The sequence below is a fragment of the Oncorhynchus masou genome, chromosome 15 (assembly GCF_036934945.1).
Source record: "Oncorhynchus masou masou isolate Uvic2021 chromosome 15, UVic_Omas_1.1, whole genome shotgun sequence".
Taxonomy (NCBI): Eukaryota; Metazoa; Chordata; class Actinopteri; order Salmoniformes; family Salmonidae; genus Oncorhynchus; species Oncorhynchus masou.
In genome coordinates, this window is record NC_088226.1 from 23,876,645 (window position 1) to 23,899,327 (window position 22,683).

Genomic DNA, 22,683 nt, shown 5'->3' on the forward strand with positions numbered 1-22,683 from the left:
GTTTGTGTAACAAAAGGCAGTAAAGCCTGAGCGAAGAACAATATAGGCCACAGGGAAAGCGAGAGAGAGAGGTGAGAGGCCAGCTCCTACTGACACTAGTATTTCATTAACTGATTTTACAGTTTTGTGTGGGTCCCATTACACGGTGAGAGGGAGAAGGGGCGAGCGGTAAAAGAGGGAGAGTGCGAAGGAGGTTAGGTTGACTACAAACAGAACCCATGGAGGGAAGGAGAGTAGCGTCAGGTGAGGTTATGAGTAATAGTTTTTCTAGGCATTCGAGTGAATCTAATGGGAGTGGGACCTTGTGAGACTTCCTTCAACTGCCTCCGTTGGCTGTACCAGTTTTTCAAGTCCTGTTTTTTCCATGTCGCAACATTCTGTTCTAGGCTGACAGGTGACCAATGGACTGACAGAGAGAGAAACCGAATGATCAGAATAAGAGGCACAGTCAAAGTGGAGGACAGAAAGAGCGAAGAGATTTGTGTGAAAGAGACAGTCGAGTGAAGTTTAGAATATGAGCAGGTCATTTGAGTGTCTTTGGATGCACTCGAAGAGGTTTTGGAGTGGTTCCTTCATCGGTTGTTAGTTACCAGTGCTATGTGGCAGCTCGGTGGGGGATAGCTGAAAACTATTCAAAGTATTTTATTACAACTTGCAAAACAAGGACTCAACTCTGGCAGGTTTTTCCCATCAGCACTCCTGACACTTGTAGGTGTCCTATTAATTTGTTAGAGTATCTAGGAGGATCCAAGGACCTCTGCCTTTTGATACTGTGCCTAATTGCCTTCGGACACTATTGAGGACTGTTTTTGGAGGAGAATTGATTATGGCCAGTTCCCTGTACTTTATCCTTCCGGCCCTAGGGGGCTACACCCTGACGTCGCTCTACCTGTTGAAGAACCCTCAGATCCTCCACAAGAAGAAACGGGCTGCCTTCCACTGCACCCACATCTCACACAGAGGAGGTAAGGAACAGTGGAAGGATGTAGTAGTCACCTTCTTCACCTTTCCTCTGTAACCATTGATGTGAATGGGCTGGACTAGTGGAAGTTGAATGTTTGGAGCATGTGGTGTAGCTGCAAGCAGGAGGGCTGAGTGACTTTATTGATATGACCCAGTCACACTGTATCTTGATAAATAAGTTTTTCTGATTTGAGCTATCCACATTTCAAGTCCGTGGGGATCATGGAAAAGCAGGCTTATAGAGCGAGAGTCTTGGAGCTGGATAGGACACTGATATTCTCTGCTTTTCTTCTGATCTGTGTTGTCAGGAAGTGGCGAGAGAATAGAGAGCACCATGGAGGCCTTCACACAGTAAGTGACCAACCCTAACCAAACCTGACTTCAGATCAGTTACAGTGCTTATCATTCACCCCCATTTGATTTCTTCACATTGATTGTTTTACAAAGTGGTGTTAAAATGGATTTAATGTTGTTTTTCAACGATATACACAAAATACATTTATTTGTATTTTTATTAAACGAGTCAATGCATGTTAAACACCTGTAACAGCAATTACAGATGTGATTCTTTTGGGGTAAGTCTCTTAAGAGCTCTGCACACCTGGATTGTGAAATATTTGCCCATTATTCTCTTAAAAAATACTTCAAGCTCTGTCAATTTGGTTGTTGATCATTGCTAGACAGACAGCCATTTTCATGTCTCGCCATAGAATTTCAAGCAGATTTAAGTCAAAACCGTAAGTAGACCACTCAGGAACATTCACTCATTGGAAGCTGCTGAGGGGAGGATGGCTCATAATAATGGCTGGAATGGAGTGGTATCAACCACATGGAAACCACGTCTTTAAAGTGTTTGATACCATTCCGTTCGACATTATTATGAGCCGCCCCCCTCCCTCGGCAGCCTACACTGCGATTCACTATCTTCTAGGTTATTGTCCGGCTGAAAGGTGAATTTGTGTTTGGTGAAAAGCAGACTGAACCAGGTTTCCATTCAGTCAGTACTCTCGGTACAACACAACTGTATGTGAGTCATACTCACGACTTCGATTGAAGAACTAAAATCACGCCTGACAAGGCCTCTCTGAAACCCTTCAATTCTTCCGCTCTTCACATCGATGTCAGCAGGAATGATTCATGCCAAAAACAAACATCTTTGGTACATGAGGCTGACTTTTTGCCAACTAAACTGTCACTTTGTGGTATCGGGTGCTCATCCGTTGTGTGCAAACCAGTTAGTTATTCTATGGATTGCTTTGCCTGGCTGTAGCAATGAACAAGATGGCTAACACGACCAACACGAAGGCTAACTAACTTGGGTCGGAACCATGCCCAAATTAATACAAATAAATTCACGTTTGTTGTCTTCTATGTCTCAGCTCTGTACATTCTCTGGCTGCCATCGCTCAAATCAGTTTGTGTGTGGGCCTAGGGGACGGTTTCACTAACTGTGTCTTGCCCCAGGGGAGCTGGCACTGTTGTGCTAGTCCAAGCCGCGGGTTCTCTTGACAATCGTGTAGCGTTCTTGAGGGGCCTTGGTGTTTCCGATAGTGACTTCCTCTCGCGGTTGCCTGTACCTCGGCTGAGTCTGAGTTGCGGGACGCGGAGATGGTCTTTGGTTGTGTTGGAATTGCGTCAATTCGAATCTGGTATCAGGATAAATATGACAATGAGTCACCGATTGTATTGTATGTATTTTTTTATTAGCTAAGCAATAAGTGGTAAATGCAATTTTCGTATATACGGGCTCTCTGTCCCACCTCGCATGGCAAAAACAGAGAACTGACAAGATGTATGTAAACAGTATTCTTTATACTGTGATAGACAGTTCCAACCCGTCTGTTGGCCTATCACAGAGACTGGGCGTGGTTTAAACTTGCTCAGCCTATTACAGGCGCTCAGGTGGGTCCCCGCCTCTTGGCGCTTCTGTTGATAGTAACTGTCGCTGCGAAGAACATCCATGCGCTCATACCGTTATCTCGCACCTGGCTCCTGTTATCTAACAAAAGACCGCTTGTTCTCGCAACATCCCTCTCTGAATGTGCCCCCCTCCCAACTCATTGAACAGTTCCTGTCTTCATGCTTCTCTGTATTTTTCCATCATGAGAAAGTCCCATGGCCTTGAAACTGTTAACAATGTTTCAAGTCAGCTATGTTGCATAACACATACATACATCCACACAAGCCAACAGCAGATAATATTCAATCATATATATGGTAATGGGCTATAGTGCATAACACAGAAACCTCATAGTTGGAGCAAATATCTTGTCTGCCTGGGTGTGGTGTATGTGGTAGCTGCCTGCACCCAACCCGGCTCCTATGAGCTCTTGTCGCCGGTTACTGGAGGCTACTCAAAGAGAGGGCGGCCAGGTTCGGTGGGTACCCCCCCGCCGCCTGTGTCTGCCTTGGTCAAACACTGCTTGCCTCTCTTCACAGAATCTTTTTTGATGAAGGGTCTGCTCCCACCCTGGTGATCCGGTCCTAAGTAGACTTTCGAGACCGGGCTAGCTAAACATGCGCTGCATAGCGTGCTAGCCACATTGGCTAACTCGCCTCCACGAGCTAGATATTAATAGTTATTCCTGACGTCCCATGGTGGAGTTGCTTGGGTTGTTCTCTTGTTTGGTATATGTAGAGTTAAGTCACTTGGCTATTCTAAACGGACCATGCTGCAGTCAAAGGCTAGCTAGCTTAGACTAAAAAGCTTCTTGCCTTATGTCAGCTAGGATGCATAACTTCTGGCGTGTGAAATGTAGTAGATTTCCCCAAGCACCTCCGGTGAGGAAACAGCCCCTGAGCACTTGGCTCAGGTAACACCCAGAACGATGGTCCTTGGCACAGGTGTGAGCGACCAGTGCGCCCCTCCACAAAAACATTACTTTAACAACAGTGCCTCAACGTTTGGTTACAGTCCAGATGAGGTACTACCTCAGCCCTTGCAGGAGCCCACTTCGCCCTTTAAGTGGTTGTTGGTAGCAGAGTCAGGGGAATTAGCAGGGTTGGACACAACCATGCTATTATCCCACACAAAGTCTCGTGGGCTGTCAAAAGTGGTGGAAGTGGAAAAATAGATGGCATTCAGATTGTATTTCACGGGAGGCTCGCTGTCTGCACCGACCAATGGCGTGCATACGTAGTGTCACCCTGGATCATGACAATAGGGATGTCGGGGTACAAGCTACAATTTGTTGTGGCTTCCCCACACTTCTGCAGCATCTTCACTTCGACTGTTCCCGAGTCCCCAGCGCCGGTTTTGAGCGAGGAAATATCCTCCTGTCTCCAGATGCAGGTCATCTGAGTGGTTCCTATCTTGAAGATATAGTATTACCTTGTTCCGAAAAGGGACGGGACTGTACATCCCATTCGAGACCTACGTGCCCTCAGCAAGCACCTCAGTCTATACAGTATATTCTGAATGTTCACGAGCCACCGGCTATTACAGCAGATTGGCTGGTATTACACACATTCATACTACTGTCCCATATTCAGTCTCTAGGATTCATAAGAAACCAAAAAAGAGCCACCTGACTCCATCTCAGCGCATTCCGTTTCTGGGTCACGAGCTAGACTCACTTGCGGATCACACTTTTATATCCCCATTGTGGGTGTCTGGGTTCCAGCTCTGCTTAGCCAAATTTTGGCTTCTGTAATGGAAGTCGTTCCCCTTCGGCTACTGTTGATGCGGCCCTTCCAGTGCTAAGTGCTAGCCACTCACCTTGATGCATCTCACAGCCTAAGCTGTTGCTTCGGGTGTCCCTGTTAGGCCAATGGGTTCAGGCCTGGTGGTGGGACCCTCTGCTATTGTCAGGGGGCTCCCATAGGCTGAGTTGTATCCCGAAAGGTGTTCAAGACAGACGCATCCCCCGAAGGCAACTCTATTCGAAGGGTATGGACAGTGGTGCAGAGTGCACATATTTCCCCACTATCCTCATTTTGGGTGCAGATCTTTTATTCAGGTGGGACCCTATTTCTCAGCAGTGGAGGCTACACATCTGGGTAGTCTCCTAGATAAGGGCAAATGTTTGGCAGGGCTGACGTAGATCTTTATGCATCTCAAGAAAATGTGCATTGTTGACTGTTTTTATCAAGAAGGGACCCGAGCTCTCCATTGGAAACAGACACACTGGCGCACCAGTGGCCTTGGACCCTCCTTTACACATTTCCCCCAGTGGAGCTGATTCAGCCCACATTGGCGATTTTGCGCCTGGGGGGGCTTGTCGTTGATTCTTGTGGCTCCCCGTTGACCCAAGCAACCTTGGTTTGTGGAGATTAATCGCCTGTTGGGTGTGGTCCTGTGGCAACTCCCGCTGCGCAGGGAAGTGATTTAAAGAACGTTTAGGATATTTGTGCTGCGGTGAGTTGGGCATCACCACACACTTTTATGAAGTTTTATCTCTTGGATGTCACTGCTCCCAGTTTTGCCCACAGCGTGCTTACAGCTCGGAGAGTAGAGGGTCATTAGGCAGCACGCAGTGTGTGCAATACCCAGATCACTCGGTGGTCTGCCATGGGACATTTCATTTGGTATCCATTGGGCCTGGCTTGGGTTTGGATTCTAGTTCCCCATACTTGTGTAGTACGGAGAGTACTGACTGAAAGGGAACTTAACGTTATAACTAATATCTACTGCCCTCTGAAGGAGGGAAGCGATATACAACACCTGTTTGGCCCTGTGCTGCTGGTTCTGGAGTCAGTGAAGAGCAAAACTGAATTGAAACCAACAATGTGAAAAAATGTCCATTAGAATTTGTTTGTACTTTTAGATTATTGAAAGGGGCAAGTAAAACGCAAACGTCTTTCAACTCCAAGGTTGCGTGCTCAAATCTCATTACGGACAACTTGATCATTTTAGCTAATTAGCAACTTTGTAACTACTTCATTTTTGTGTCAGCTACTTTGCAACAACTTAGCATGTTAGCTAACCCTTCCCATAACCTTAACCCTTTTAGCTAGCTCTTCTCCTAACCATAATCCTTTAATTTAACTCATAACCTTAATCTTAACCCCTAGGTAAAGTTCGCATTAGCCACCAAGCTAATGCTAGCCACAACAAATTGAAATTCAAAACATATCATACGTTTACAGGAAAATTTGTAATATATTATACCAATTGCAATTCTTAACATATTGTACGCGTTGCAATTTGTAACCTATAACAATTGTAATTCATAACATATCATACGAAATGGATGATGGACAACCACAAATGAATACATACCATATGAAATGTAATGTGTCATACGTACAGAATAATATGAAATGCTCTGAGACCAGGGTGCAAATACACAATTTGAAGCAACCACATGTTTAGCCATGGAGCGCAATATGATTGGCCATTGAAGGACCAAGCCTCGACACACAAACAACTTGTATATTCATCAAAACCCAGCCCTTTCGTGCCAACGGCAGCAACTGCACCGATAATTATGGTTGTGAAAATATCAAAAATATTTCTGACACAGCCCCGAACCTACAGCGCTACGGCCAACGCTTAGATGGACCATTGCGTTAGATTTGTTAAAATAGAGCCCCGTGTATCAATACACCCAGTCACTACAAAGATCCAGTTGCCAGAGAGGAAGGAAACCGCTCAGGGATTTCACCATGAGTGACTTTAAAATAGTTACAGAGTTTAATGGCTGTAATAGGAGAAAACTGAGGATGGATCAACAACATTGTAGTTACTCCACAATACTAACCTAATTGACAGAGTGAAAAGAAGGAAGCCTTTACATAATAAAAAAATATTCCAAAACATGCATCCTGTTTTGCAACAAGGCAATAAAGTAATTCTGCAAAAAATGTGGCAAAGCTATTCACTTTTTGTCCTGAATACTAACTGTTATGTTTGTGGCAAATCCAATACAACACATTGAGAACCACTCTCCATATTTTCAAGCATAGCGGTGGCTGCATTATGTCATGGGTATGCTTGTAATCGTTAAGGACAGGGGAGATTTTCAGGGTAAAAAATATACAGAACGGAACTAAGCAAAGGCAAAACCTGTTTCAGTTTACTTTCCACCAGACACTGGGAGATAATTCACCTTTCAGCAGGACAATAACCTAAAACATAATGCCAAATCTACACTGGAGTTGCTTACCAAGAGACAGTGAATGTTCCTGAGTGGCTGAGTTACAGTTTTGGCTTAACTCTTAATCTAAAGCAAATTTGACTGTTTGAAGAATTTTGAAAAGAATAATGGGCAAATGTTGCACAATCCAGGTGTGGAAAGCTCTTAGAGACTTACCCAGAAAGACTCACAGCTGTAATCGATGCCAAAGGTTCTTCTACAGTGTATTATACAACAGGTGGGTCTAATATATAGTCATGGCTGAACGACGACACCGATAATATAGAGATGACTGGGTTTTCCGTGGATCGGCAGGACAGAACTTTGAGAGGTGTGTCTATTTGTCAATAATAGCTGGTGCGCAATGTCTAATAGTGAAGACGTCTCAAGGTATTGCTTGCCTGAGGTAAAGTACCTCATGATAAGTCGTAGACCACACTTTCTACAAAGAGTTTGCATCTCTATTATTTGTAGCTGTCTATTTACCAACACAAACTTATGCTGGCACTAAGACCGCTCTCAATGAGCTGTATAAGGCCATAAGCAAACAAGAAAATGCTCATCTATAAACTGCGCTAATTTCTACCATCATGTCACATGTGCAACCAGAGGGAAAAGAAATCTAGAGCACCTTTACTCCACACACAGAGATGCATACAAAGCTCTCCCTCACCCTCCATTTGGCAAATCTGACCATAATGCTATCCTTCTGATTCCTGCTTACAAGCAAAAACTAAAGCAGGAAGTACCATTGACTCACTTAATACGGAAGTGGTCAGATGACACGGATGATACGCCACAGGACTGTTTTGTTAGCACAGACTGGAATATGATCTGGGATTCATCCAATGGCATTAAGGAGCATACCACCTCAGTCACCGGCTTCATCAATAAGTGCATCTACGACATCGTCCCCCACAGTGATCGTTCGTACATATCCCCACCAGAAGCCATGTATTACAGGCAACATCCGCACTGAGCTAAAGGCTAGAGCTTCCGCTTTCAAGGAGCAGAACACTAATCTGGACTCTTATAAGAAATCCCACTATGCACTCAGACGAACCATCAAATAGCCAAAGCATCAATACAGGACTAAGATTGAGTCCTACTACACCGGCTCTGAAGCTCCTCGGATTTGGCAGGGCTTAAAAACTAGTACAGACTACAAATGTAAACCCAGCCGCTAGCTGCTCATTGACGCGAGCCTACCAGACAAGCTAAATGCCTTTTATGCTCGCTTCGAGGCAAGCAACCCCGGAGCATGCATGAGAGCACTAGCTGTTCCGGACGACTATGTGATCACGCTCTCCGTAGTCGATGTGAGCAAGACCTTTTAAACAGGTCAACATTCACAAAGCTGCAGGGCCTGACGGATTACCTGGACTAAGAGCATGCCTGGAACAACTGGAAAGTGTCTTCACTGACATTTTCAACCTCTCCCTGATCGAGTCTGTAATACCTACATGTTTCAAGCAGACCACCATAGTCCCTGTGCCCAAGAAAGCGAAGGTAACCTGCCTAAAATACTACTGCCCCTTAGCACTCACGTTGATGGCCATTAAGTGCTTTAAAAGGCTGATCATGGCTCACAACACCATCATCCCGGAAAACTTAGACCCACTTCAATTCGCATACCACCCCCAACAGATCCACTGATGACGCAATCTCAATCGCACTCCACACTGCTCTTTACCACCTGGACAAAAGGAACACCTATGTGAGAATGCTGTTCATCGACTACAGCTCAGCGTTCAACACCATAGTGCCCACAAAGCTGGGACTAAACACCTGCCTCTGCAACTGGATCCTGGACTAAGGGTAAGCAACAACACATCTGTCATGATGAGTCCCCTCCTGTACTCCATGTTCACCCACGACTGTGTGGCCAAGCACAACTCCAACACCACTGTTAAGTTGCTGACGACACAACAGTGGTAGGCCAGATCACCAACAACGATGAGACAGCCTATAGGGAGGAGGTCAGATACCTGGCAGTGTGGAGCCAGGACAACAACCTCTCCCTCAATGTGTGCTGATCGTGGACTACAGGGAAAGGAGGGCCAAACAGGCCCCCATTAACATCAACGGGCTGTAGTGGAGCGGGTCGAGACTTTAAAGTTCCTTGGTGTCCACATCACCAACACACTATCATCGTCCAAACACACCAAGACAATCGTGAAAAGGGCACGACAACACCTTTTCCCCCTCAGGAGACTGAAAAGATTTGGCATGGGTTACCAGATTCTCAAAAAGTTCTACAGCTGCACCACAGAGAGCATCTTGACCGGTTGCATCACTGCCTGGTATGGCAACTGCTTGGCATCCGGCCGTAAGGCGCTACAGAGGGTAGTGCGTATGGCCCAGTACATCCCTGGGGCCAAGCTTCCTGCCATCCAGGACCTATTTACTAGGTGGTGTCAGAGGAAGGCCCAAAACATTGTCAAAGACTCCAGTCACCCAACTTTTGTTTCTACACTGATGCTACTCGCTGTTTTATTATCTATGCATAGTCACTTTACCCCTACCTACAGTGGGGCAAAAAAGTATTTAGTCAGCCACCAATTGTGCAAGTTCTCCCACTTAAAAAGATGAGAGGCTTGTAATTTTCATCATAGGTAGGCCCACAAAAATCCCAGAACCACATGGGGGACCTAGTGAATGACCTGCAGAGAGCTGGGACCAAAGTAACAAAGCCTACCATCAGTAACATCCTACGCCGCCAGGGACTCAAATCCTGCAGTGCCAGACGTGTCCCCCTGCTTAAGCCAGTACATTTCCAGGCCCGTCTGAAATTTGCTAGAGAGCATTTGGATGATGCAGAAGAAGATTGGGAGAATGTCATATGGTCAGATGAAACCAAAATATAACTTTTTTGGTAAAAACTCAAGTCGTCATGTTTGGAGGACAAAGAATGCTGAGTTAAATCCAAAGATCACCATACCTACTGTGAAGCATGGGGGTGGAAATATCATGCTTTGGGGCTGTTTTTCTGCAAAGGGACCAGGACGACTGATCAGTGTAAAGGAAAGAATGAATGGGGCCATGTATCGTGAGATTTTGAGTGAACACCACCTATCAGCAAGGGCATTGAAGAGGAAACGTGGCTGGGTCTTTCAGCATGACAATGATCCCAAACACACCGCCCGGGCAACGAAGGAGTGGCTTCGTAAGAAGCATTTCAAGGTCCTGGAGTGGCCTAGCCAGTCTCCAGATCTCAACCCCAGAGAAAATCTTTGGAGGGAGTTGAAAGTCCGTGTTGCCCAGCAACAGCCCCAAAAAATCACTGCTCTAGAGGAGATCTGCATGGTGGAATGGGCAAAAACCAGCAACAGTGTGTAAAAACCTTGTGAAGACTTACATAAAACGTTTGAACTCTGTCATTGCCAACAAAGGGTATATAACAAAGTATTGAGATAAACTTTTGTTATTGAAAAAAACTTATTTTCCACCATAATTTGCAAATAAATTCATTAAAAATCCTACAATGTGATTTTCTGGATTTTTTTTCCCTCATTTTGTCTGTCATAGTTGAAGTGTACCTATGATGAAAATTACAGGCCTCTCTCATCTTTTTAATTGAGAGAACTTGCACAATTGGTGGCTGACTAAATGCTTTTTTGCCCCACTGTACATGTACAAATTACCTTGACTAACCTGTACCCCCATGCATTGACTCGGTACCAGTACACCCCCTACATATAGCCTCATTATTGTTATTTATTGTGTTTTTAATTTTTTACTTTAGCTTATTTAGTCTATTTTCTTAACTCTATTTCTTGAACTGCATTGTTGGTGAAGGGCTTTGTAAGTAAGCATTTCACGGCAAGGTCTACACATGTTGTATTTGGCGCATGTGACAAATAACATTTGATTTGATTTGAATCCTGAATGCTGATTGGTTAAAACCTCATTCAATCCAGTGTCTATTCCATATGTTACCACCAGTTAAATCTATGATGTTAAAATGCCTATTTACTCTGTTCCATCTGGCTGCGCAATCCACTGTCTCAACTGGGCCATGCAATTTATAAACTTGATCTCTACTATAAAAAGCATCTAGACATTATCTCACGTTTTTTTTTTGATTAACATTTTGTTTTCAACAAATACAAATAAATGACACTAGAAAGCAACTTAAACAAATGCAAATTAAGCTAATTTGCTATTATTCTGGCTGCACTGTTTGAGATGACTGTAAATTAGCCGTAGTAGGCTAGCTAGAATGCAAGGGATAAGAATGTTGCCAGCCACTATGGTAATGGAACATTTAGAACGAACGACTAGAACAATTTGGAACAAATAGACTGAACAACTGGGTTGAGTCTCTGGCAACCAAACCGATAGCAACCCTAGATTTGTGTCGGGACTATATCTTGTGGACGGATCAAATAGTATGAATAAATTAATCAAAATAATTTTTGTAATGAAAATATGTCAATCATTATTTGAATATGTTGGTAACCCGTTGTATAAAAGGGATAATGCCCTCGAAGCCAGTGTTTGGAGGATACATTGGCACAGTTTGCCGGTCCTCGACAAACACCCATGCCAATATACCCTCCAAACACCGGCATTATCATCTAATTGACTTCGGGGTGTGAATACAGTACTTATGTAAATGTTTTGGCGGTGTTTCAAATCGGTGAGCAGCTGCTCGTGTGGACATTGTCACAAAGCCACACCCGTCCCACTCATGTTAGAAGTTCAGAACTAAAAAGTGTAGGCTGTATAGAAATAATGAAACTCATATTGAAAATCATTAAACAAAATATTTCAACCTAATCGATATGTAGATTGTATCACACATTCTAGTATTGGAACTGTACTAATGTGCCAGTGTCCACAATATAATGATGCCGGGAGCCAGCTCTAACGCAGTTCCACCTAAGACACCATCAAATCAACAGCTATGCGGGTGTCAGCATTTAATCCCCCCCTCCCCACCTTCAGTGCAGTGGAGCAGGGTACAGGAATGCTGGAACTGGATTGTCACCTGACCCGGGATGGTCATGTGGTCGTGTCACATGATGAAAACCTCCTGAGGCAGACCGGCCATGATGTCACCATCTCCTCCCTAAACCTAGAGGTCAGAGGTCAAATGTATATTAAAACCATATAAATACAATGTTAAACTCCCCTTGATTGTTGCTTGAACGCTCTTTGTGTTACCTTAGCTACTCTGACCTGAATGTGTATATACTATAATATGTGTACATGTAGGCCCCCCTTTTTAATCTGTTCCATACAACTTAAGTGTTTATGAGCTTTTATAAGCGGTTCCATACAACTTAAGTCAGTAATGAGACAGTTCATTTATTTTGTATTATACAATACTAATTGTGTTTTCTTTTCAGGAGTTACCCCTGCAAAAGGACAGACTGGAGGTCACGTTTTATGCAGGTATCCAGGTATCCACTGTAACACATACACACGCGCACTACATGGCCTTCTCTGACAGAAGTGGGTCGATGGCATAGACAAAAGCTCCTTGTGAGGTTTCGCACCAATGTGTGCGTATATGTGTCCATGTGTGTGTGTGAATTATGATGACACTCACTACCTCACCCTTCTCCCTCCCATCCTCTCCCTTTCTTCCTTCCGTTCCCACACCAGGCCACTACAGCACTGGTACAGACAGGAAGTTCACCCTGTTGGAGGAAGTGTTCAGGAAGTTTCCTAAGATGCCAGTCAACATCGAGATCAAAGAGGACAACAGCTTGCTGATGGAGAAAGTACAGGACTAAGCTGAATTTAATCAAATCCAACTTTTTAAATCAAATTTCAACTTTACACTTTACATTGTTTTAAAGTGACCCCGCTTTATTTACAGAATATACTTTATGAATATGTCTGCGAGCAACAATGAACGGGTTCACAGGATGACAGAAAGGAGACAAAATAGTTGGATAACAAAGCAAGCACTGTATCATGTAGGAACTATATTTATGTGCAAGCTCCTGAGTGGTGCAACGGACTAAGGCACTGCATCTCAGTACAAGAGGTGTCACTGCAGTCCCTGGTTCGAATCCAGGCACAATTGGCCCAGCTTCCGGGTTTGGCCGGGGTAGGCCGTCATTGTAAATAAGAATTTTGTTCTTAACTGACTTGCCTAGTTAAATAAAGGCTCAAAGTAAAATGTGCAATCAGTGAAAGCATTACCATGGTTCGTAAGAATAATATTTTTAAAGTATTTTTATCATTAGCATATATGCTAACATGCATTTATAGGTACAGTGCAGCCATATTTGAATACAACAACTAAAACCATTAAAGACAGATGTAATGAGTCTAAGTACAAAATCTGGACTGAATCTGACTTAAGGTTCATTCTTTTAACGCTTATTTTACCAGGTAAGTTGACTGAGAACATTCTCATCAACAACCTGGGGAATAGTTACAGGGGCGAGGAGATGAATTAGCCAATTGTGAGCTGGACATGATTAGGTGGCAAGATTTTGAATTTAGCCAGGACACTGGGGTTAACACCCCTAAGTGCCATGGATCTTTTGTGACCACCGAGTCAGGACACCCGTTTAACGTCCCATCCGAAAGACAGCACCCTACACGGGAATGTCCCCAATCACTGCCCTTGATCAGAGGAAAGGGTGCCTCCTACTGGCCCTTCAACACCACTTCCAGCAGCATCTGGTCTCCCATCCAGGGACAAACCAGGAACAAGCATCAGAATAGTTCTCTGTTATACGAATAGCAAGCCAGCAGGGGGATGCAGGGTGGGATGCTACTGGTTTTCATGAGGAGAAGATGATTGCAGATGATTTTGAGCATAAGTGTTACATGTGCAAAGAATGAGTTGTTAATAGTTACCTTGTTTTTTGAGTAATCAATGCCAATTTCATTGTGGTTCATCTTAGAGACGTCCATGATAGCAGTTTCAAGTTGATAGGCCATTGTGAAGTGGGTTTACAAAGGATTTAAATGGACACGTAAAATCTGATTTTTGATTGGTCATTAACCAATCCTCGAGCTCGGCGTTATTTGGACTTGTTGTTCATGACAATGCATTTTTCGAAGGTTTTCCAAAATTCCCAAGATGGATGAACAAAAATATCCTGACAGGCCTTGTGGGTCCTTGTGGCAAATTTGTTCAGCATGAGGAAAGACACTTAGGTCAAACAGGGCAGTGGATATGAGGGTTTAAGAGGGTTTAAGTGAGACCGTTTATAACAGTGCCACCTATAGGCCAATCAGTTTCCGTGTGCCAAATTAGAAGAAAAGTTACCAATCTATGCTTGAGTTATTTGACCATGTCAGGGAAACAATTTTGTACGAATAACAATAGGTTTCACAGATTAGCTGAATGGCTAAGTCGCAGGCAAAGAAAAACTCGAATAACTCTCCTCACCGGTCTCCAAACATCTCTCTCTCTCTCTCTCTCTCTCTCCATACCTTCTTCTGTCTCTCTCTCCATACCTTCTTCTGTCTCTCTCAGGTGTCCAACATAGTGAAACAGTATGATAGAGAGAACCTCACAGTGTGGGCGACTGTAGACTCTACCATTATGAAAAAGTGCCGCAGAACTGTAAGTGTCATCTAGGGGGAGATGCAAAACACTGAAACAGCGGTCTCTAACTCCTGTCCTAGGGAGAGAGATTTTTTCTTGCACTCTCTCAACCCACCCTCTCTCTCTTCCCTGTCCATCCTGCTCTCTTCTAAGCCCATTCCTCCATCTCTCACTCACCTCTCTCCTCCCTCTCGCTCTGCTCTCCCTCTCTCCTTGTAGAACTCCACCATGCCCTATAGTTTCAGCATGAGAAGAGGGCTACAGCTGCTCCTCCTTTACTACAGCGGCCTGCTGCCCTTTGTACCTCTGGGAGAGAGCTTCTTGCAGTTCTACCTCCCCCGCATTATCAACAGGTTTGTGTGTGTGTGTGTGCGGGCACGGGCCGTGTGTGTTTTTTTGCTTATTGGTTCCAAAGTTCATGTGCTGATACAGTACCTATCTGCCTTCACCATCATCTGACTTCAGCATCATCTGTTATGTCTGTGCATGGATGTGTGTTTTCATGTGTTTATCTTTGAGTATAGGTGCACACGGATGTGTGGTGACAGAGAGCTTTCTACTGTTCTTTCTGTCTGGCAGCCCTGTGTGTGTGCGCCCGTGTCGTAAATTGTAACTGTATCTAATCTCATTCTGTTTGGTGCAGGACATATATTCCTGAGGAGCGTCTTCTGAAGAACAGAATGGTCATCTATCTGATAGAGAAGTGGGTACATTTACTACAGTAACAAAGCAGTTCCGTTTCCCTACTAAAAGCAACAGACCATATACAAGCTTTGATAAAAGATTAAACCACCTGAAAATGTTTCATGTTGTTCCAGATTAACGATGAAGAAGAGTCTATTCAAACATCTGGCCAACAGAGGAATTCAGGTAGAGAGCAACCGTCATAATCATCATTACTGTTAGCATCTTTATCATCATATTTGTTACTTCCATCACTTCCGAGCCCCTTCTGCTAACTTCTACCACTTCAGTATGTCATGGCCTTCAGTAGGCTCAGCAGAGCTCCTGTTACAGCCCACTTTCCCTTATCCAGCCCTTTAAGAACTGTAGACACTGTGAGTGTGTAACGCAAGGGGCAAACCTAGAAGGGGGTTCAATCCAGCCCGATTTTAGTGGAATTTCCCTGTTATACTGATCTATGATGGGCTTTTGGATGATCAGTGGGCAATGGCCGCCCCCCCCCCCCCCCCCTACCAAGATGGGCCGGCCCAGTTTTCTGATAGACTGAGGCAAACTCACATTCAAAGTCAAACGCGACATCAGCAAAGAGACCTGCTCCGACTCTGTTATCAGTTAGACAGCCAAGATCATGGGATGTAAAAAATGGAAATTTGTTACCTCACTCAACACTTCATATTTTTTGGGTGGCTGACACGGAACCGAAATCGGCGCTATCGTGCATAAATGTATTTTTTCCCCCTACACCAGAAGCAATCAAGACACGCAGGTTAAGATATAAAAACAATCTCTGAACCAATGACATTAATTTGGGGAAAGGTCGAAAAGAATTAAACATGTATGGCATTTTTTAGCTAGTTAGCTTGCACTTGCTAGCTAATTTGTCCTATTTAGATAGCTTGCTCATTTGTCCTGGGATATAAACATTGAGTTGTTATGTTACCTGAAATGCTCAAGGTCCTCTACTTCGACAATTAATCCACACATAAAACGGCCAACCGAATCGTTTCTAGTCATCTCTCCTCCTTCCAGGCCTTTTCATCTTTGAAATTATATGGTGATTGGCATCTAAACTTTCATAGTATTACCACGACGACCGGCAAAACAGTTCGTCTTTCAATCACCCACGTGGGTATAACAAATGAGGAGATGGCACGTAGGTACCTGCTTCTATAAACTAATGAGGAGATGGCAGAGGCAGGATTCTCAGTGCAATCTGCATCAGAAATAGAAAGGAGTTCTATTTTAGCCCTTGGCATCACAGACGTTCGTTGGCGCGCGCGAGCAGTGTGGGTGCAATAGTTGAATAGCATGGATTTCTAAATTTTCGAATAAATGTATTTATTTAGCTCGCGCACGCGACGTGTCCAGTCTGGTCAGCATGTGAAACCAGGATTTGGTCAAACAGTAAAGTGCATTATCCTCATAATTCCTGTAATGAAAGTGTCTGTCCTCCCAATGTGCCTGTTACCTCCCTGGGGCCTGCTGCTGCAATAAGCGAGCCACTCACCTCACTCCCCATGCGCTCGAGAGAAATTATTTCTAAACGTACAACTAGCTTCATCCCCTTTGTCCCTGTCGAAGAGAGGAGGGTCTCAGCTTTCTGTAGGTATAATTATTTATTTCTCAACTCTCAATATTCAGCTCAAACGCAACTATTTTACATCCAAGGTATTTGATATGGCTTTGAGATATGGAGACATACATTTTTTAGCACATAACATTTAATGTTGGATGAATACTTAGCTACTAGCATTACGTAATATATTTAGAGTTAGAAATGTAGTTAATGTGCTTTTTCATTTGTTTCCACTTCTACAAGTGTTGTACCCCACATTAATTAGCATGGGATATTAGTTACTGCACATAAATATGTATGTAACTCCTCTCTATTGAACAAAAATAAATCCGTAAATTCTGGAGTCTCAAAACTATAGCAACTATAGTGTCATTTTTAACCCAAAATTCATGATATTCACTGGATTAGCACATAAAAATATATTGAAACATGCATTAAATTAAATGTATTTTTATTAAATGTATTTTTATTTCACCTTTATTTAACCAGGTAGGCAAGTTGAGAACAAGTTCTCATTTACAACTGCGACCTGGCCAAGATAAAGCAAAGCAGTTCGACACATATAACAACACAGAGTTACACATGGAGTAAAACAAACATACAGCCAATAATACAGTAGAAAAATAAGTCTATATACAATGTGAGCAAATGAGGTGAGATGGGAGGTAAAGGCAATAAATAGGCCATGGTGGCAAAGTAAATACCATATAGCAATTAAAACACTGGAATGGTAGATTTGACAGTAGATGAGTGTGCAAAGTAGAAATACTGGGGTGCAAAGGAGCAAAATGAATAAATAAATACAGTAGGGGGAAGAGGTAGTTGTTTGGGCTATTTATAGAAGGGCTATGTACAGGTGCAGTGATCTGTGAGCTGCTCTGACAGCTGGTGCTTAAAGCTAGTGAGGGAGATAAGTGTTCCCAGTTTCAGGCAGCGATTGGTTGAAGAGCATGCATTTAGTTTTATTTGTATTTAGGAGCAGTTGGAGGCCACGGAAGGAGAGTTGTATGGCAATGAAGCTCGTCTGGAGGGTTGTTAACACAGTGTCCAAAGAAGGACCAGAAGTATACAGAATGGTGTCGTCTGCGTAGAGTTGGATCAGAGACTAACCAGCAGCAAGAGCGACATCATTGATATATAACAGAGAAGAGAGTCGGCCCAAGAATTTAACCTTGTGGCACCCCCATAGAGACTGCCAGAGGCCCGGACAACAGGCCCTCAGATTTGACACACTGAACTCTGTCGGAGAAGTAGTTGGTGAACCAGGCGAGGCAATCATTTGCGAAACCAAGGCTGTTGAGTCTGCCGATGAGGATGTGGTGATTGGCAGAGTCGAAAGCCTTGGCCAGGTCAATGAATACGGTTGCACAGTATTGTTTCTTATTGATGATGGTTAAGATCTCGTTTAGAACCTTGAGGGTGGCTGAGGTGCATCCATGACCAGCTCTGAAACCAGATTGCATAGCGGAGAAGGCACGTGGGATTCGAAATGGTCAGTGATCTGTTTGTTAACTTGGCTTTCGAAGACCTTAGAAAGGCAGGGTAGGATAGATATAGGTCTGTAGCAGTTTGGGTCAAGAGTGTCCCCCCCTTTGAAGAGGGGGATGACCGCAGCTGCTTTCCAATCTTTGGGAATCTCAGATGACACGAAAGAGAGTTTGAACAGGCTAGTAATAGGGGTTGCAACAATTTCGGCAGATCATTTTAGAAAGGAAGGGTCCAGATTGTCTAGCCCGGCTGATTTGTGGGGTTCCAGATTTTGCTTTGATGTGAATACATCAGTAGTCTCTTTATTCTTCTTCTTAAGAAAGCACTACGAATGACTTATAAGATGAATACTCGGGATTTGAGTCCGACCAAATCATGGGCTGGTGCCACCAACTGTAAAAGTAAGTGGCACCAGTGAAAAATGATAGTCTGGAGGCCTGTAATAGAAATTAATAGGGTTGGTGTCGATTCAGGGGAACATGTATGATAGGTACTCATTTGAAATATAGCTTAAGGCCTAGATTCAATCAGATCAAGCGTTAACTGGCGATAGCTGCATTGCTGATGTTTTGGTGGTGTCAGAGGTGTATCTATGTTGGAGCTGTCAAATAGGTGAGCAGCTGCTCTTGATTATTGTCACAAAGCCACACCCCTCCCACTCGCTTTAGAAGTTCAGAACAAGGAAGTGTAGGCTATATAGATATAATGACGCTCATAGGTCCACTTTAGGTATAATGCCAGGAGCTGCTTGTGGATTTGACAGTTCTAACACAGTTCCGACACCGCCAAAACAACTGCTAGGCGGGTGTTGGCTAAAGCAGAAGAAGCACAGTGACAGCAGAGAATATGATGAGACAGATCGACAGAAGGGGCCTGAATACTTTCTAAATGCACTGTATGGGTGGCACAAAATGGGATATGGGTGAGGGGAATGGGGGCGGGTATATGCAAATTTCAATACTGTAGTTCCTCATCACCTCTTTGAAGTCACGTAAATCACATCATTACGCTCTTTTTGTTTACAAAGCCCTGCTCCAGAAACTTCCGACTTACCTAACATCACTGTTAAGATTTAAAATGATAAGTTATCAAACCCGTTCGTTCACAGGGTTGGTTAACTCAGGAGACTCCTTTGGTATCCAGAGAGTTAGGTAAATCAGCCTTTAATTACCTTGCACCTTACTTGTGGAATGATCTACAATACATTTAAAATTTTGAGGAATTGGTGCCGCTATGGCATTTCAAGCGGTTGTTTGTTAGGGAACATTTTTACTGAAGACTGCGTCTGTTTTTTTTGTTTAGCTTTTTGTGTATTGTTGTGTATAATAACCTGTATATGAACGTGTAGTTTAATGTGTTTGGTTGTGTATTGTGGTGCTTATACAGGGCTCATCTGGAAAAGGGACTTTGGTCTCAGCATTGACTCCTTTTCAAAATAAAGCTTAAATACAAAAATGGTATTTACTATAGTTTTAAAAAAGTGTTGTGTTTTTGCGGACATTACTGTAGTATTTACTACAGTGCTTATTTTTACGGATAATACTGTAGTATTTGCTATAGTATTCTATACTATACTACAACATTATAAAGTAAAGGTACTACACATGATCGAGGGATACTACAGTGCGTAGTACAGTATTCTACAGTAAACAAAAGTTTACGATACAATTCTATAGTAAGTACTGTAGTATTTTATAGTAATCTGTAGTATGTGGGATAACTGACGTCTGGCCCTCTCTGTCCTCAGGTGCACCTGTTCGTCTGCAATGAGGATCCGGACATTGAGGCGGCGTTCGAAGCAGGAGCCACAGGCGTCATGACAGACTACCCCACCCTCCTGACTGACTACCTACACAGACACAGGAGTCAAGACTGACAGCCCAAACCTCCAATCACACTACTGATTCACAAACAGGGTTCTTAACTGATAGCTCGAGCTACCTATCAAGAGACCACCACTCGTGCGTTGTTTATCACTGAAAAAATCACACTTAAATCGCAATTTTCCTTCACAACTCCGGTCTCCACCAATGAGCAAAAGGACAGCTCTGTAAGGAAGTTGCCTGAAAAGCACAGATCCAAGACCAGCGTACCTTTCCCAAATCCCAACCTTAACCAATAGAGGGAAAACACTAAACCAATCTCTGATCAATGTCTTTAGGCAACTTCATTCCATCTACTCAAAAAGATGTCACTTACACTTACTGCCTTTTGGTTAATGGATTGTGATCATATATTGACACTGTTCACCTCTCTCTGCAACCTCTCTGCAACCTTCCCAAACCCTAATGGATCTATCAGTGGCCGTCTGGATGTTGTTGGGGGAAAGGGGATTTCTTTAATTCTATATCCTTGACGATTTCCCATGGTATTATGACGTTTACATAATGGAACGGACTTTTGGGGTCTTTATGACAGGCTATACAAATTATATGTTTATCATTGCAAAGATGATTTAAATAAATACTTGTATAGTTTTAAGTTCTCAAGACCAGACTCCATTTGTTTATACCACTGGAAAATAACAGCTTCCAAAACACATACACACACAGTATTTATGTATTTACTTGTTTCACTTCCTCATTCTCTCGGCCCAGGAAATGATCAAAGTCCACTCACATTTCTTAACAATTACCAGCCAGTCAGGTCTCAGTGGGAAACAAAGGCTGCACTTTCCTGACCTGGTTCTCTGTGTGTTGCATGCAGTATAACAAATAGGTTAATGGAATAAGTGGATTAATGGAATAAGTGGATACATTCAAACACAGACATGGTAAAAGATTATAAAGACCTTGTCCTTTAGACTTCGGAGAAATAGAGCTTATGTGACACACACAGCAGCCACAATGAATAAGAGCTGGAAACACAGGGCACTGGACTGGTTAATCTAAATCTAGATAAGAATATCAGACTTGAGCGTTAAGTTCAAGTCAGACCTTTAGCTAATGTAATTTTCTACTGCAACATAAATACTGGAGGCTGAGACAGGAGGGGTCAGGAGACATTGTCATGCTGCGTCATGCGGTTGCTAAACTAATCGTCACGCTATCCCTCATAAAAAAAAGGGTATGACGCCACGTTCATGTGTTAGTTGGACCTAAGAAACTCGGTCAACTACAAATGCTTGTTGTAATTATACTCGTGCCACATTCAACGAATCAGCAAATGGAACATTTCAGAGTTTCCTAGTTCCAAATAGTTTATGAACGCAGCATATACAGTACCACCATATGAGGTATAATACCCATAAAACCTTGCAGTGAAACAAGGGAATGGTTCCAATCGTTTTCCACCATACATTTTTTCCATAGGGAATTTAAAAAATACTCAAATAAGGGCTGTATCGTGTAGGCTTACCCTGCCGTGACATTTTGATAACCGTGTCAATCTCTCTAGGACAAGATTATTTTTTATCAATATATTGCACATAGCCTGTCTTCTCTTGAGAGTCAGGTCTGCCTTCGACGGCCTTTCTCAATAGCAAGGCTATGCTCTCTGAGTCTGTACATAGTTCAAGATTTTCTTATTCTGGGTTTGCAGGAGGCGTTTCTGGGTTTGCAGGAGGCGTTTAATATGTTTACTGTAAACCCGCCATGTCAGGCTCAGCTAGCAACATGGATGGAAATACAAGCGCAATAGAAAATAGCTCACTCACCTAACGTAGTTATCGGATGTTCAATGGAAGACCTAATTTTGGGTCAGTCACAGTGGTCAGTTATTCTGCCACTGTATTCACTCTCATTCGGGCCAAATAGCATTCTCGTTTGCTCCGTTTTTTTTGTAAATTCTTTCCCATGTGTCTAGAAATTAACTTTTTATGTTCTCATGATTTGGTTGGGTCTAATTATGTTGCTGTCCTGAGGCTCTGTGGGGTCTGTTTGTGTTTGTAAACAGAGCCCCAGGACCAGCTTGTTAGGGGGCATCTTTCTAGAGCCCCGACTTTCCGACATTCAGATCACTGACGTCATGATTTGAACAGTTATGTTTTTCGTGTTCCCAGTTGTCTTGAAAGAACCATAACTGTGGCAGAGTTCTAATAAACTGGCCCAGGTTTAACCGGTCCACTGTGGCTCGTCACGTGACTGGGTGAAGTCGGTGAGTGGGGAGCGCCTTGTTCAAATCAAACAAATCTGTGCCGCTTGGTTATTTTGTCAACAAGGCAACATTATCCAGGCTTCAGAAACATGCCCGGGATCGAATGCAATAAACGTTCAACCAGTGCAGAACACGCCACATTGGCGCCCGGGCGATATTAGTCGAATCTCCTCGTAGATACGAGTCTATTTGGACTCCCGAGTGGCTCTGCGTCTCAGTGCTCGAGGCGTCACTACAGACCCTGGTTCAATACCGGGCTGTATCACAACCGGCCATGA

General features: G+C 43.4%; 1 protein-coding gene across 3 annotated transcripts; it reads left to right on the forward strand.

The window, feature by feature from the left end:
- Positions 1-33: 33 nt before the first annotated feature.
- On the forward strand, positions 34-20,799 carry LOC135555991 (lysophospholipase D GDPD3-like). Of its 3 annotated transcripts, XM_064988838.1 has the most exons (11): positions 34-965; positions 1,272-1,314; positions 11,991-12,126; positions 12,395-12,440; positions 12,654-12,772; positions 14,491-14,580; positions 14,782-14,915; positions 15,206-15,265; positions 15,381-15,432; positions 19,419-19,461; positions 20,058-20,179. In XM_064988838.1, the coding sequence occupies exons 1-11, from the start codon at positions 827-829 to the stop codon at positions 20,078-20,080; spliced, it is 885 nt and encodes a 294-aa protein (XP_064844910.1). In that variant the 5' UTR covers positions 34-826; the 3' UTR covers positions 20,081-20,179. The 3 variants fall into 3 exon arrangements, with proteins under 3 accessions (XP_064844910.1, XP_064844911.1, XP_064844909.1); XM_064988837.1 differs by lacking the exon at positions 19,419-19,461 and having other exon boundaries at positions 42-965; positions 20,058-20,799; XM_064988839.1 differs by lacking the exons at positions 14,491-14,580; positions 19,419-19,461 and having other exon boundaries at positions 37-965; positions 20,058-20,799.
- The last annotated feature ends 1,884 nt before the right edge of the window (positions 20,800-22,683 follow it).